The sequence below is a fragment of the Scyliorhinus canicula genome, chromosome 5 (assembly GCF_902713615.1).
Source record: "Scyliorhinus canicula chromosome 5, sScyCan1.1, whole genome shotgun sequence".
Lineage (NCBI taxonomy): Eukaryota > Metazoa > Chordata > Chondrichthyes > Carcharhiniformes > Scyliorhinidae > Scyliorhinus > Scyliorhinus canicula.
Genome location: NC_052150.1, coordinates 53,922,580 through 53,935,897, shown reverse-complemented (window position 1 = coordinate 53,935,897; position 13,318 = coordinate 53,922,580). Strand labels below are relative to the sequence as shown.

At 41.1% G+C, this 13,318-nt stretch overlaps 2 protein-coding genes across 4 annotated transcripts in view; one reads left to right on the top strand and one right to left on the bottom strand.

The window, feature by feature from the left end:
- Positions 1-2,148, top strand: part of nol7 (nucleolar protein 7) — a 35,887-nt gene extending 33,739 nt beyond the window's left edge. Inside the window, exon 8 of the mRNA XM_038797090.1 lies at positions 1,655-2,148. Coding sequence (XP_038653018.1) covers positions 1,655-1,728 — 74 coding nt within the window. The 3' untranslated portion in view covers positions 1,729-2,148. The remainder of the gene's footprint in view (positions 1-1,654) is intronic.
- Positions 2,149-9,678: 7,530 nt separating this feature from the next.
- ranbp9 (RAN binding protein 9) overlaps positions 9,679-13,318 on the bottom strand; it is a 175,223-nt gene continuing 171,583 nt past the window's right edge. For 2 of the 3 annotated variants that reach the window (XM_038797078.1, XM_038797080.1), the window contains exon 14: positions 9,679-11,647. In XM_038797078.1, coding sequence (XP_038653006.1) covers positions 11,517-11,647 — 131 coding nt within the window. In that variant the 3' untranslated portion in view covers positions 9,679-11,516. The remainder of the gene's footprint in view (positions 11,648-13,318) is intronic. The other variant, XM_038797079.1, reaches the window with a different exon arrangement.

Sequence of the window (13,318 nt, the reverse complement as noted above, 5' to 3'; positions counted from 1 at the left end):
TCACCTCAGATTTTCATCATCTGCAGTATTTTGCTTTCCAAAGTTGGAACATGTGTTAAATGTCTTTGTGAATATGCCTGCACTTTTAATTGTTGAAGGAAAATTAATTATCATAGAAACCATAAATAAAGGCCTGTCTAAATATTATACTGTCAGATTTATATTATGCATAGGTGGCATGTTCTTTGTCTAACTCTGCACTTTGAAACCTTGGCATGAATTCTGCATGAATCAACAAGGATCCACACTGGTGCACAGATTCAAAATCAGGAAATATAGATTAGACTAAAATGATATACACCATTTGACACGGACAAAATGTTTTTAAACAAAAATTCCCAACACTACCTTTCTTCTAAATGTAGAAATCACATTTCTTAAAATTAATTTCCAAACTAGAAAGTAGTTATCACTCACTATGCCAGTGGTGGGAAACCTAGGCTAGTGAGTGTGCCACATGAGTGGCCCTCCTTCACTTCAGGGATCTGCAAGATTGAAATCAGTCTAGTTCATTAACCATGGCCCCATGAATAAGATTAAATACATTTAGTACACTGAATATTTCATAACCAGTTATTGAAAATGATTCATCATTTATATATTAGTAGAACTATCATCCACTTCAAACGGTAAAAATAAAATAAATATTTACACTTAGGACACAGAGGGTGCACATGGCTCTCAGTCAATGTTTTAAAAATAAATTTAGAGTACCCAATTCATTTTTTTCCAATTAAGGGGCAATTTAGCATGTGCAAACTCCACACAGACAGTGACCCAGAGTCAGGATCGAACCTGTGACCTCGATGCCGTGAGACTGCAGCTCACAGTCAATGTTGTGAGCAATCAGCTCGCACCTCACTTCACTTGCCCTCGCTTTACGTGCGTACCACTTCAGCCACCGGTAGGAAGAAAACTATGCAGACAGAAATCAGCAGAATGGGGCAACCCTGCGCATGGCCAACAATCAATGAAATGTCTTGTGGGTCGCCTCAGAACCCCGATGGGTTTCGTTTGGCCCCCAGCTGCATGTTGCCACCACTGTGCTATGTTGTTAAAATCCTCACTGACTCCAGATTGTCAAATGTTTTCTGCTATTTTTACTGCAGAACTCGTGGACAAGTTTACTGTTGCAGTCATTTTAATTGGTGAGAACTGCAAATATGCAATTTGGAGGAATAAAGTACATCTTTATTTAGGGCAGCACGGTAGCATAGTGGTCAGCACAATTGCTTCACAGCTCCAGGGTCCCAGGCTCGATTCCCAGCTTGGGCACTGTCTGTGCGGAGTCTGCACGTTCTCCCCGTGTGTGCGTGGGTTTCCGTCCAAACATGTGCAGGTTAGGTGGATTGGCCATGATAAATTGCCCTTAGTGTCTAAAATTGTCCTTAGTGTTGGGTGGGTTTGCTGGGTTATGGGTATAGGGTGGAGGTTTAGACTTGATGGGCCGAATGGCCACCTTCTGCACTGTAAATTCTATGATCTGACTGCAACTTTTGAAATCCAAATATAACTGCGTATGTATATACGCTAGCAATGCTGTCAGCTTTCCCACAATATAACAGTGAGCACCGCTAACCGCATTCCAGGGCTTTGTGTCCTTGCATAGTTTTTATATTCCCGTATCATTGATATAACATCCCTATTTTTTTAGGAGCACAGCGAAAACAAGCAGCTGTAAAGTTTCGCAAGTTATGGATGCAGAACCATGGATTAACTAGAAAATGAGAGAATGGAGCTACTGAGAAAATGGAAGTCTACGTATTGCTGTTAAATGGATGAAATGGGAGATCTCTTGGACTTGAAGCAAACTCTGGGCATTAATGAATTCAGCACCTCAATGCTAACTTCATGAGGGAAAGTCTTGCCGTTTGTGCTGTAATAGTGCGCAATTAATGGTCATTGGTTTGATGGTGTCTTTTGTGGTTCCTGTACTCGAGAACAGCTATTGAATTTGTTTCTGTTGGAAGAAGTGGCTTGAAACTCATCTAATATTGTATATATAATGCAATCTCTATAAAATATTTTATGGTGATATTGCAAGTTAATTTGAACAAATTATTGAAAGCAATGGGTTAATTAAAAATTATACGTTTTGTATGGTTGCAGGAAGTTATACAGTGCAGCAATAAACTTTTTAACCACCTGTTTCTTCAAAAAGTAAATTTAATTTTTAGTGAACACAATTACAAAAATCTGTTAATAATCAGGCTCAAATTGGATACCCAAATTGAACACGGGTTTCTTTTGGCATGGAATTTTAGAATGTGTTTCTGGGATCATTACTGCCTGGCTGCGCTGTTCATATCTATGGATTGGACGTAACTGAAATATTTCCATATCCTGCAAAAATTGGAGAACATGGCAGTTTGAGAATTCAGCTTTTGCTCAATTGAAAGTGATGTTGAAACTGTTTGTTGCAAAGACCCAACTGGTTCAGGAATGCCCTTGAGAAGAAAACCTGTCACCCTTATTTGGTATAGTTTATATGTGACTCCAATCTGATTGACTTAACCCTCCAAAGTGACCCAGTAAACCACTCAGTCAGAGCATCTAATTGCTGGTCTTGCTAGCAAAACACATTCTGCAATTTTTAAAAATTGGTTCTTTTCCAGAGTAGGTTAGCTCACTTGTAGAATATAAAAACTAAAAATCACTGACTTGTCACTCTTTGATATGCTGGGTTTGGAAAAGTTTAATTTACTTCACCAAATGCATAGGTGAATAATGTTCCTGTCATGCCTTTCCTTCTGAATCCAAAGAGCGCACACTGTCCTAACTTACCACTGCCCACTCCACCCATGTAGCAAACTCCAAGCTCATTTAGCTGTTTGAGTTCCCAAAAACAATTAGGAAGGAGGAAGAGAAATTATTATATTTCCCTTCGCCCATGGCATTTAACAAATGTGATATGTAAATTATGTAATACAGCTAATTGTAATTGAGTTACCATACAATCCTTGGACTGCGCAAAAGGTGACTGAAAAGTACAGTAATTGCTCAAAGTCGTGGTTGCATTCTACAAGGCAATTTTAAAGTGCAACAACTTAAGTGAATGATTCCTATGGGAACCTCGCAATGAAAAGAGTTAGGTTCTTATGGACATTACTCATTGAGAAAATAGGAGCAGCAGTAGACCCTTCTTGTGTGTTTCACCATTCAAAAAGATCATGGCTGATCAGAGAATCAAGGAGAGTCTGCACCGACCCTCAAAGACATCCCACCAAGCACCAATGAACCTTTTTGGTCACTCGGGCAATTTTATCATGGCTAATCCACCTAACTTACCCATCTTTAGACTGGGAGGAAACCCTCACGCACACAGGGAGAACTTGAAAACCAAAGGCTGGAATTGAACCCGGGTCCCTAGTGCTGTGAGACAACCCTGCCACTGGTCAGTATGTCAGAAAGCAATGGCACCAGCCTCGTTAGCACAAGGTTGGACCTAGGAGAATGGAGTGCAGCAAGTTCAGAGGGAGACATTTGGGGCCGATGAGGGGCAGAGAAAGAGACAGCTGATATGTCCACAGTTCTTAATGCAAAGATCAACAACAGGTAGGAGGCCAGAAGGCGGGTTTAGGTAGAGGGAGAATATTGGAGGTGAAAGATCTGTTGAACTGGCATGGTGTGGTAACGCCTGCCCAAAGAAGTGAGCAGAAGAGTTGAGCATTGGGCCGAGTCTGAAATTCATATGGATGAACTGCGCCCTTTGCTGACTACAGAACTTTCAGCATCAAAGAGGGGCAGGTCAGACGGTATGGTGAATACAGGGCAAGTGCTGGGTGAAGGGAAATGGGGTCAGAGGTAATATATGGAGGGTCTTGGATGGAGAATCTAATGATATTCAATGGCATTACCATCACTGAATCCCCCACCATCATTCTCCTGGGTGTTACAATTGACCAAAATCTGAACTGGATCAACCACTATAGTTATGATAGTAGGTCAGAGGCTGGGAGCTCTGTGGCAAGTAATTAATCTGACTCCTCAGAAGCATTTACAAGGCATAGATCAGGAGTGTGATGGAATACCACGTGTCTGGATGAAGTACAACCCCAACACACTATGCTTAACACAATCCAGGACACTGTAGTCCACTTTATCAGCATCTCATCCACCACCTTACAAGATGCACTGCAGCAACTCAACAAGCCACCTGAGACAGCACCTTCCAAATCTGTGACCCCCCTACCTGCTAGAACAGTCGTTCTCAAAGTCGGGGTCACAACCTGCAGGCTGATTGCGGGCATATGTCAGGAGGGTCGCAGGGCCACACGTGGCGTTCCCGATTGCGGGGCGCAGTGCACAATGACTGCAGTCGGCTTTTAAAAATGCCGGCTGTGCTGAGCATGCGTGCCCACTCATCAGTGCGCATGCCCGGAGCCCATGGGAAAGACCGCCTCTGCCTGACGTCAGTACACTGACCAGAAGATGTTTTTTTAATTCTATGCAGTTCCTGTCTGAAGCAACGGCAGAGAGCAGGTTACAGGCCTGAGCACCTGCTCTGGCACAATTGTGATTCCTCAATTTTGTTAGCAGCAAGCAACAGGACTGAAGATTTAAAAATGGATCGTTTTGTAATAAAGGAGAAAAGGCCAGGCACACAAACAGGCCAGGATCTCACAACTAAACATGCTGGCAGAATGGGTCAGGAGAATCCACAACAGAAAGCTGTGGTGTGAGCTCCAGGACCTCTGATGAACAACCCATATAGAGGGGTAACATTGAATGTTAAGGCAAGTGAGATCATGAGGACCAAGCAGGCTCACCTGTCACATTAAAGATAAGTGAAAATTTTGCGTCACGAAGCTCGGGTGCCGTGGGTTGTGAACGTCCCCCAGCATGGGTCGCAAAGTTCGGTTGGTGTGGGTCGCAAAGGTCGCCCGGATGGTTTAAATAAAAGGTCCCCAGAAAAAAAATTTGAAATACAGTAATCTAGAAGTACAAGTTGCAGCAGATACCTGGGACACCCACCATCTGCAAGTTCCCCTCACCACCCTGACATGGAACAATATCACCTTTCCTTCACTGGCTCAAAATCCTGGAACTCCCTTCCTCCTCAGCATGATGGGTTATCTAAGCCACATGGATGGACTGTCCTCTATCTCAAAAGCATATTCACTCAATCTTCTCCTGTACTCTTTGACACCTTAAATATCTATTTCCTTAAATATATTCAGTGATTTAGAATCCACAGGTTCACCCTTTGAGTGAAGCAATTTCTCCTAATCCTAGTCCGAAAGGGCTATGCTTTTAGTAACTGGTGGGGGGGGGGGGGGGGGGGGTTAGCTCAGTTGGCTAGATAGCTGGTTTGTGATGCACAGCAAGGCCAGCAGTGTGGCTTCAAATCCTGTACCGGATGAGGTTATTCATGAAGGCCTTCTCAACCTGGCCCCCACCTCTTCCCCACGCCCACCCAGGGTGTGGTGATCCTCAGGTGAAATCACCACAAGTCAGCTCTCCCCCTTAAAGGGGAAAGTAACCTATGGTGACTTTACTTTTACTTGGACTCCCAGGTCCCTTTGTACATCAACATCTCCCAATCTATCACCTTTTAAATATTCTGTTGTTCTATTTCTCTGTCAGAAGTGGAAAATTCACATTTATCCATAGTGTCCACTCACTCAATTGGTTTTAAATCACAGTGAAGCCTCAACACTAATTCCCACCAGATTTAGTGTTGTCAGCAAACTTGGAAAATATTACTTTTGATTCCCTCATCCAGATCATTGATGTATATTGGGAATAGCTGGGGCCCAAGCACTGATCCCAGCGGGACCCCATTAGTCACTGCCTTCCACTTCAAAAAAGATTTATTCCGGCTCTCAGTTTCTTGTCTGCTAATCAATTCTCAATCCATGCCAATATATTACCCCCAATCCCATGTGCTTTCATTTTACATACTAACCTCTTATGGGACATTATCAAGAGCTTTCTGAAAGTACAAATATCACATCCACTGGTTCTCCCTTACCTATTCTACTAGTCCTCAAAAACTCCAGGTGTCAAACATAATCTCCCTTTCATAAATGCATATTGACTTTGTCTAATCCTGTTGATATTTTCTCAGTGTCCTGTTATAAAGGGTCTGATAAGTCTTTAGTATTTTCCCTACTACTGATGTTAAGCTACCTGGTCTATAATTCCTTGTTTTCTCCCTCCCTCCATCGTTTTAACTAGCAGGGTTACATTTGCTATCCTCCAATCTGCCAGATCAGTTCCAGAATCTACAGAATTTTAGATGACAAAGCATCAACTATTTCCATGGTCATATTTAGTATTCAGGGATGTAGATTATAAGGACCTGGGAGTCATCAGCTTTCTTGTCCTCAATTTCTTCAGCACTTATTTCCTCCTTCTCAATAGATTCTGAATTCCTTAGGATTTCTGGAAAGTTATGCATCTTCCTCCATGAAGACAGAACTCAGATCATAGTTTAATTGATTTGCCATTTCCTTGTTCTTTTCTTTCTTGGACTGCAAGGGACCTACATTTGTCTTCATCGATCGTTTGCTTTTTACATACTTATAGGAGTCTGATTTTATGATACTTGGAATTTAACTCTCACTAGTTTTCTTCTCTTGATCGATCTCTTTTTCCTCCTTTGCCGACTACTGAACTTCTCCCAATCCTCAGGCTTGCTACTTTTTTTTTTAAAGCAACTTTATAGGGCACCTCTTTTATATCTGATACTATCCTTAATTTTGTAAGCCAGCTAGGCTGCTCTTTAGCTATTGTAATGCATACATTCATTCCTTAAATATTAGCCATTGCCTATCCAGTTTTAATGAAATTCTCCAATGTATGCCAATTCACACCTCAGACTTTCATAGTTTCCTTTGTTTAGATTCAGGACCCTAGTTTCAGATCAGATAACTTCACTTTCCATCCTTTTTAAAATAAATTTAGAGAACCCAATTCATTTTTTCCAAGGGGCAATTTAGCGTGGCCAATCCATCTTGTGGTTGTGGGGGCGAAACCTACGCAAATACGGGGAGAATGTGCAAACTCCACACGGACAGTGACATAGAGCCGGGATCGAACCTGGGACCTCAGCGTCGTGAGACAGCAATGCTAACCATTGTGTCACCATGCTGCCCCTCACTTTCCATCCTAATGAAGAATTCTATCATGTTCTGGTGACTGTTTCCCGAAAGGACCCCACATCAGATTATTAATTAACCCCTTCTCATTGCATAACAAATTTAGGATTCCCGCTCAGGTTCTCGTTCCCGTCATTAGTTTAAACCTTACCCAACACTAGCAAATACCCCCCCTTGCAAGGATATTGCTCCTAGTTCTACTGGGGTACAGCTTGTACAGATCCTGGGCAGGATTCTCCGGTCGCTGACGCCAAACTCGTGTTAACATTGCCACCGAAATTGTGAGCGGCACCACGCACACGGGGAGAACGTGCAGACTCCACAGAGTGACCCAAGCCGGAAATCCTGGCGCTATGAAGCAACAGTGCTAACCACTGTGCTGTCTTGCCAGCCACACGTTCATCTGGTCTGTTCTCCTATTCCTGCTCTCACTAGCACGCAGCACTGGGAATAATGTGGAAATTACTACCTTCGAGATCCTGCTTTTTAATTTATTTCCCAGCTCCCCAGAATTATGCTTTCAAGTCCTCATCCCAAGTATCAATATGGACTGCAAACTCTGGCTATTCACCGTCTCATCCTTGTGGGGATGCTCTAGTGACTCCATTCGCAGCTCCTGCTGCAACAGAGGCACTTCCTGCATACGTCGTCACCCTGGACTGTGCAAGTAACCCGATTTCCCACATCATACCAGAGGAGCATTCTGCATGGTTGAACTGCCCTGCCATGACTCACCCTTAAATTACTCGTTTTACTTTTACTTTCTCTAATTTAAGGTGTGTTAAGGACAATAGCAATACAATAGCAGGTGCCACTTATTAATGCTGCTGCTCCTCTTTTAAGGTACAAAAGGCTCCCTCCTCATCGAACGCCTTCAGTCACCAAACATCAACAGTCACATTACTGCAGTCCAAGCAGCACTCTAATGTCTAATTTTACACTCAACTGAATCTAGCCTCTGGAAACCTGTTTAAGCCAGTTATCTAATTAACCTGTTGTAGCTGCAAGTGGAGCCTGTTTCAGCCCGGTTTCAAAGCTAGAACCAAACCTCACCAGCTTCAACCCAAAGAGCAACTTTTGGTTAACTGTTAAGACTAGACTTCAGGTACAATTTAACTCCCTCGGTCATCAAACTCCAATTGCCACTCTCTATTGCAGTCTGAGCAGCACTCCAGTGCATACAAGTTCAAATTCTGTACATGCACATTGCTAAATGAAATGACTTGTAACATAAATTATTAGATAGAAAATAAAAAATCAAGCATTGGTATGAGGAATATGTAAGTAATGTGGCTAACAGATAGCTGTTACAGAGCCAGTCGACATGATGGGATGAATTGCTTCCTTTTGGAGTTGCTAGTTGGTCCTTTTTTCAAATGATTGAACTGTCTACCAGGACAATTCAAAGTGATGAGTCTCAAAATGGCAGATGGATCCTTGCTTTAACTTCTTATGCTTTAACACTGCAGTGAAGGGTCAGCCTACAATCTATGCTATAGGCCTGCAGTCATTAATCCAATGAGTTCTGAGGCTTGATTCGCGGTATTAACAAAGCTTGCAAAAAATGGTAGGCGTTTTAGTTGTTTTTTGTGCTGTTATCCCTGTTTCCCTCTTCCAGCAAATTTTCACTCTGGACCACAACAGGTCTGAAGCAGAAACACACTTGTGAAGCACTGCATTAGTGGGTGTTGAAGATACATCTGAACCAAACTGACAATATAATCTTGAAAGTCCAAGTCATACTTTACAAAGTATCCAATTCCACCAGAGACCATCAAAAAAATTGAAAAGTGGAGAATGAGTAGCGTCAGAAAATATAAAACCACCACATATTGAAGTTGTGTCAAATATTGAAATACCCCACGGAGGGAAGCAGGTTTGATTTCCTCATTCGGCTCAGTTTTCAATGTCAGCGACAGATGGAATTGCCAAGCAACCAGCAAACCTCAAAGCAGGGAAAGTGAAAAATTGGACAGGCTCTTCTCTCCTGTGCTTTTCAGAGGCCAAATTATGATAACACTAGTGTTACCACTAATTCTAACTGGCCTTGGGCTGAAACCAATTTTAGATATTCCATGCCCCAGTACCGTTGCAATACATACGTCATTGCTGGAAAGCTAATAGGAATTCAAACATTGCTTGCCGGTCTGCAACATCTGCTCAGAAGGTAGAGATGGTCACAAAACTTTAGGGAAGTATCACAAAGTCAGATTTGCTGGTTACAACGGCTGTGTGTGTACAGTGTGTTTACCGAGTGCATTTCATTCAGTCACATGCACCAGCCCTGAACTGGTTTAAGTATTTATTTGTTCTGTTCATGGTATCCCCTTCCCGAAAACAAACCTAAAAATTAACATTTTGGGAACCACACAATTTTATATCCAATAAAATATTTATGTAATAATTTATTACTGCAGATATTGTTCAGTTGCAAATTTTCCGTGAAGAAATTTACAATGTTAATTACCACAATATTTTACAGCAGAGTAGTCAGGAATAAAGAGGCATAGAAAGTCTTCAATACAATGTCATGAATTAATGCACATTTATAAAATGAACTTGTTCCTGTGTGGCATTTTTCACGATCTCAGGACATCCCAAAGCACTTCACAGCTAAATAAACATTTTGAAGTGTAGTCACTGTTGTAAGGAAATGCAGCAGCCAATTTGCACAAAGAAAGGTCCATAAACAGCACTGATAAATTACCAGGAATCATTTTTGGTGGAGTTGGCTAGGCAATAACTATTACCCAAAATTACAACTGAAATTCTTTCCAGTTGTAGGTAAAGCCACTGGAAAGTTTTGATTATCACCACAATTACAAAAGCAACTTTAATAGATTTTTCTTGGATTAAGGGGAAATAAAAACACATTAGTTACGATTCCAGTTTCACAACATACATTCGGTTACAAATCAGCCTGGCTTATGATACTTCTATGACATGGATGAAAAAAAAGTATGCTTAAAATACCTGACAATACTGTATTTAAAATATTTGCTTCAAAGACTATATATTACAATAAGCAGTGACATGTGGGATGATTGCCAAGCCAAATCATGTCAGCACCTAGCCTCAAAGGGAAAAGTGACAATGCTGTCATGAGGGAATGAGTCAGGTATTGAATATTCATGAATTTTGTGCAGGCTGAAGTTTTCTGGAGCCTGCTAGAGGATAAGACAATATTGGCCATTATGGTGCACAATTTTAAAAATAGTTTCCATTTTCAGTATGCAGACAATGCTGTTGGGACCAGTAAATAAACACTACCCATTTCAATAGATTTAAATCTTTAATAGCTGATTAATTATGATTCATACATTTGTTTATTGCAGTATAGTACTCACTCAAGCACTGCTTAAAAATGCAGAGTGTACAAAGTTTAAATTAAGACATTGCAGATTTTGACTAAGTATTTGGTTTAATATAAATAATGTCATTACCACACAATGTGTTGACAAGTACTTAACACTGTTATTTTACAATGGTTAAAATGATGGGTGTAGAATGTATTTCTCTGCATTTAAACAATGTTTGGAGAGTGGGAAAGGGAACAGATGGAGATGGAGAGCATGTGCACATAGACAACCTGGCGAGATTTAAAAAAAACACTGAGACCAACACGCTGCAATCGTTCACAAGTGTGACTGCCCATTCAGCTCCTGAGTAATGAAGATTTACAATACTCTTGGGAGGGAAAAAAAATTCACTCTCCATCCATCTATTCTTAAAAGATCTACCAAATTACTCAAGCATTTAACTTTTTGATGTACATCAGAGGGATGGAAAACATTTTTATCCATTTTGTATTAAGACATGCTCACCATTGGAGATCCACTCACACAACAGCAATTTTAAATTTTGGTTTATCACAAAAGATACATTTTAATAAAGTACAAAAAACCTAGTTTTTTGGTTTTAATCTGTAACTAAATACTTTTATTCACACATTCTCACTTTAATTTTGATTAAAGCATTTTAAAATTATTTTTAGCCAATTAGTTTTTTCTCTTCCAAATATTTAAGAATGAATGACACTGTCCCTTATAAAGGACCATTTATTTTAGCTGGAGCCTCAATCAGCCCACTTCAGATGAAAACCTTTTGACATGTTTGAGGAATTAATAAGGAAGCACAGTTATGTTCCACTGAAACAGATATACATACTACACTGTTACAACTCCTCCAGACATTGCTATAAAAAATAATGCAAAACATGTCAATGAACTGTGCATATAAGTTAGAAAACAGCTGGACCATGCTGTAAACTAGGAAGCAGAAGTAGAATGACATTTATGATCTGTCCCCAAAAGATCATTGGAAATTAAAAGTCAGTTTCCCTTGAGCGGACCTGGTGCTGGATATGGTCACTAATGTTAAGGTAGCTCTGGGATGAGCTGTACAAATGCATAGCTAGTGCAAATATTCTTCCACTGTGGCAAACGCACAAGAACCAATTCCCAATCGGGCCATCAACTCCAAACACTTTGAAGCCTGTCCAATGGCGAGCGCAAGCGGGGGTTGCTTTGGCAGATTGTGAGACTCTGAAAAAGGAAAGACACAATAAGTAAATTTGGCTGCAACTTCAACACAGTGAATGAACAATTGTGTCAATTTAGGGATTATGCAACATTCAGTTAAATAAACAGCCGTATAAAAGATTCATTTAGACGAATCATCCTACTTACAAAAACAGTGAAATAAACATGCTGCACATTCAGAAAAACACCCGCAAACACTATGATCCATCAATTTACACAAAGCCAACATCCCATAAATAGCAATTGAGATAACGTCCTTCTGGCAAAACATAACATTAGCCAGAATTTTCCACATTTGTTTTACAAATAGTGACACAATATATTTTCTAAAGACTGACAACTAAGTGTATGACGCAAGACCAGAAGAGTTTGAGTCTTCTGGTTTTAAGGCAAGAATGCTTCCAAATAAGTCAAGTTGAAAATTAAGACACAGATTTGAAAAGCTGATCCAATTTCCCCTAAAAAATAACATGTTAACGCTTGGTAAATACAATGGACTATATGTGCAAGAAGGATGAAAATGGTTAATTTAGACAAATCGTTTACCTTACAAAAAAAGTCATCCAGATAATCTGAGCAATCGGAGCATCACAGCATATTATAATAATAATATTAGTGTCACAAGTAGACTTACATTATCTCTGCAATGAACTTACTGTGAAAATCCATTAGTTGCCACACTCCCAACGCCTGTTTGGGTACACTGAGGGAGAATTCAGAATGTCCAATTCACCTAACAAGCACGTCTTTCGGGACTTGTGGTAGGAAACCGGATGCACCCGGAGGAAACACACGCAGACACAGGGAGAATGTGCAGACTCCGCACAGACAGTGACTCAAGCCGGGAATCGAACCTGGGACCCTGGTGCTGTGAAGAAACAGTTCTAACCACCATGCCGCCCATATTAGAGAACAATATGGGCAGGACACAAATGGGGAATTTGGAACAATTCATTAGGATAGATTTTCTTTCAAAAGGTTCAGGTCAATTTGACAGAGGTTTATGGGGCTTCAGCCACAAGATTGCTGCTCAATGGTTTTCATTTAGCTGATCTCTTTTGGAAATTTTCTGGATGCTAGAAGGAGGATGTCCCCTTTTTGCAATTGACAATTGCATTTAGATGTTCGCAAGCATAGGATCTGCCAATCCACCCAACCTGCACATCTTTGGACTGTGGGAGGAAACCGGAGCACCCGGAGGAAACCCACGCAGTCACGGGGAGGATGTGCAGACTCAGCACAGACAGTGACCCAAGTCGAAATCGAACTTGGGACCCTGGAGCTGTGAAGCAATTGTGCTACCCACAATGCTACCGTGCTGCCCTTAAGAAGTTAACCTACACTCCCTTATTCTACCCTAATCCAAGTACCTATCCAATAGCCGCTTGAAGGTCCATAAATTTTCCGACTCAACTACTACCACAGGCAGTGCATTCCATGCCCCCACTACTCTCTGGGTAAAGAACCTACCTCTGACATCCCCTCTATATCTTCCACCATTTATCTTAAATTTATGTCCCCTTGTAATGGTGTGTTCCACCCGGGGAAAAAGTCTCTGACTGTCTACTCTATCTATTCCCCTGATCATCTTATAAACCTCTATCAAGTCGCCCCTCATCCTTCTCCGTTCTAATGAGAAAAGGCCTAGCACCCTCAACCTTTCCTCGTATGACC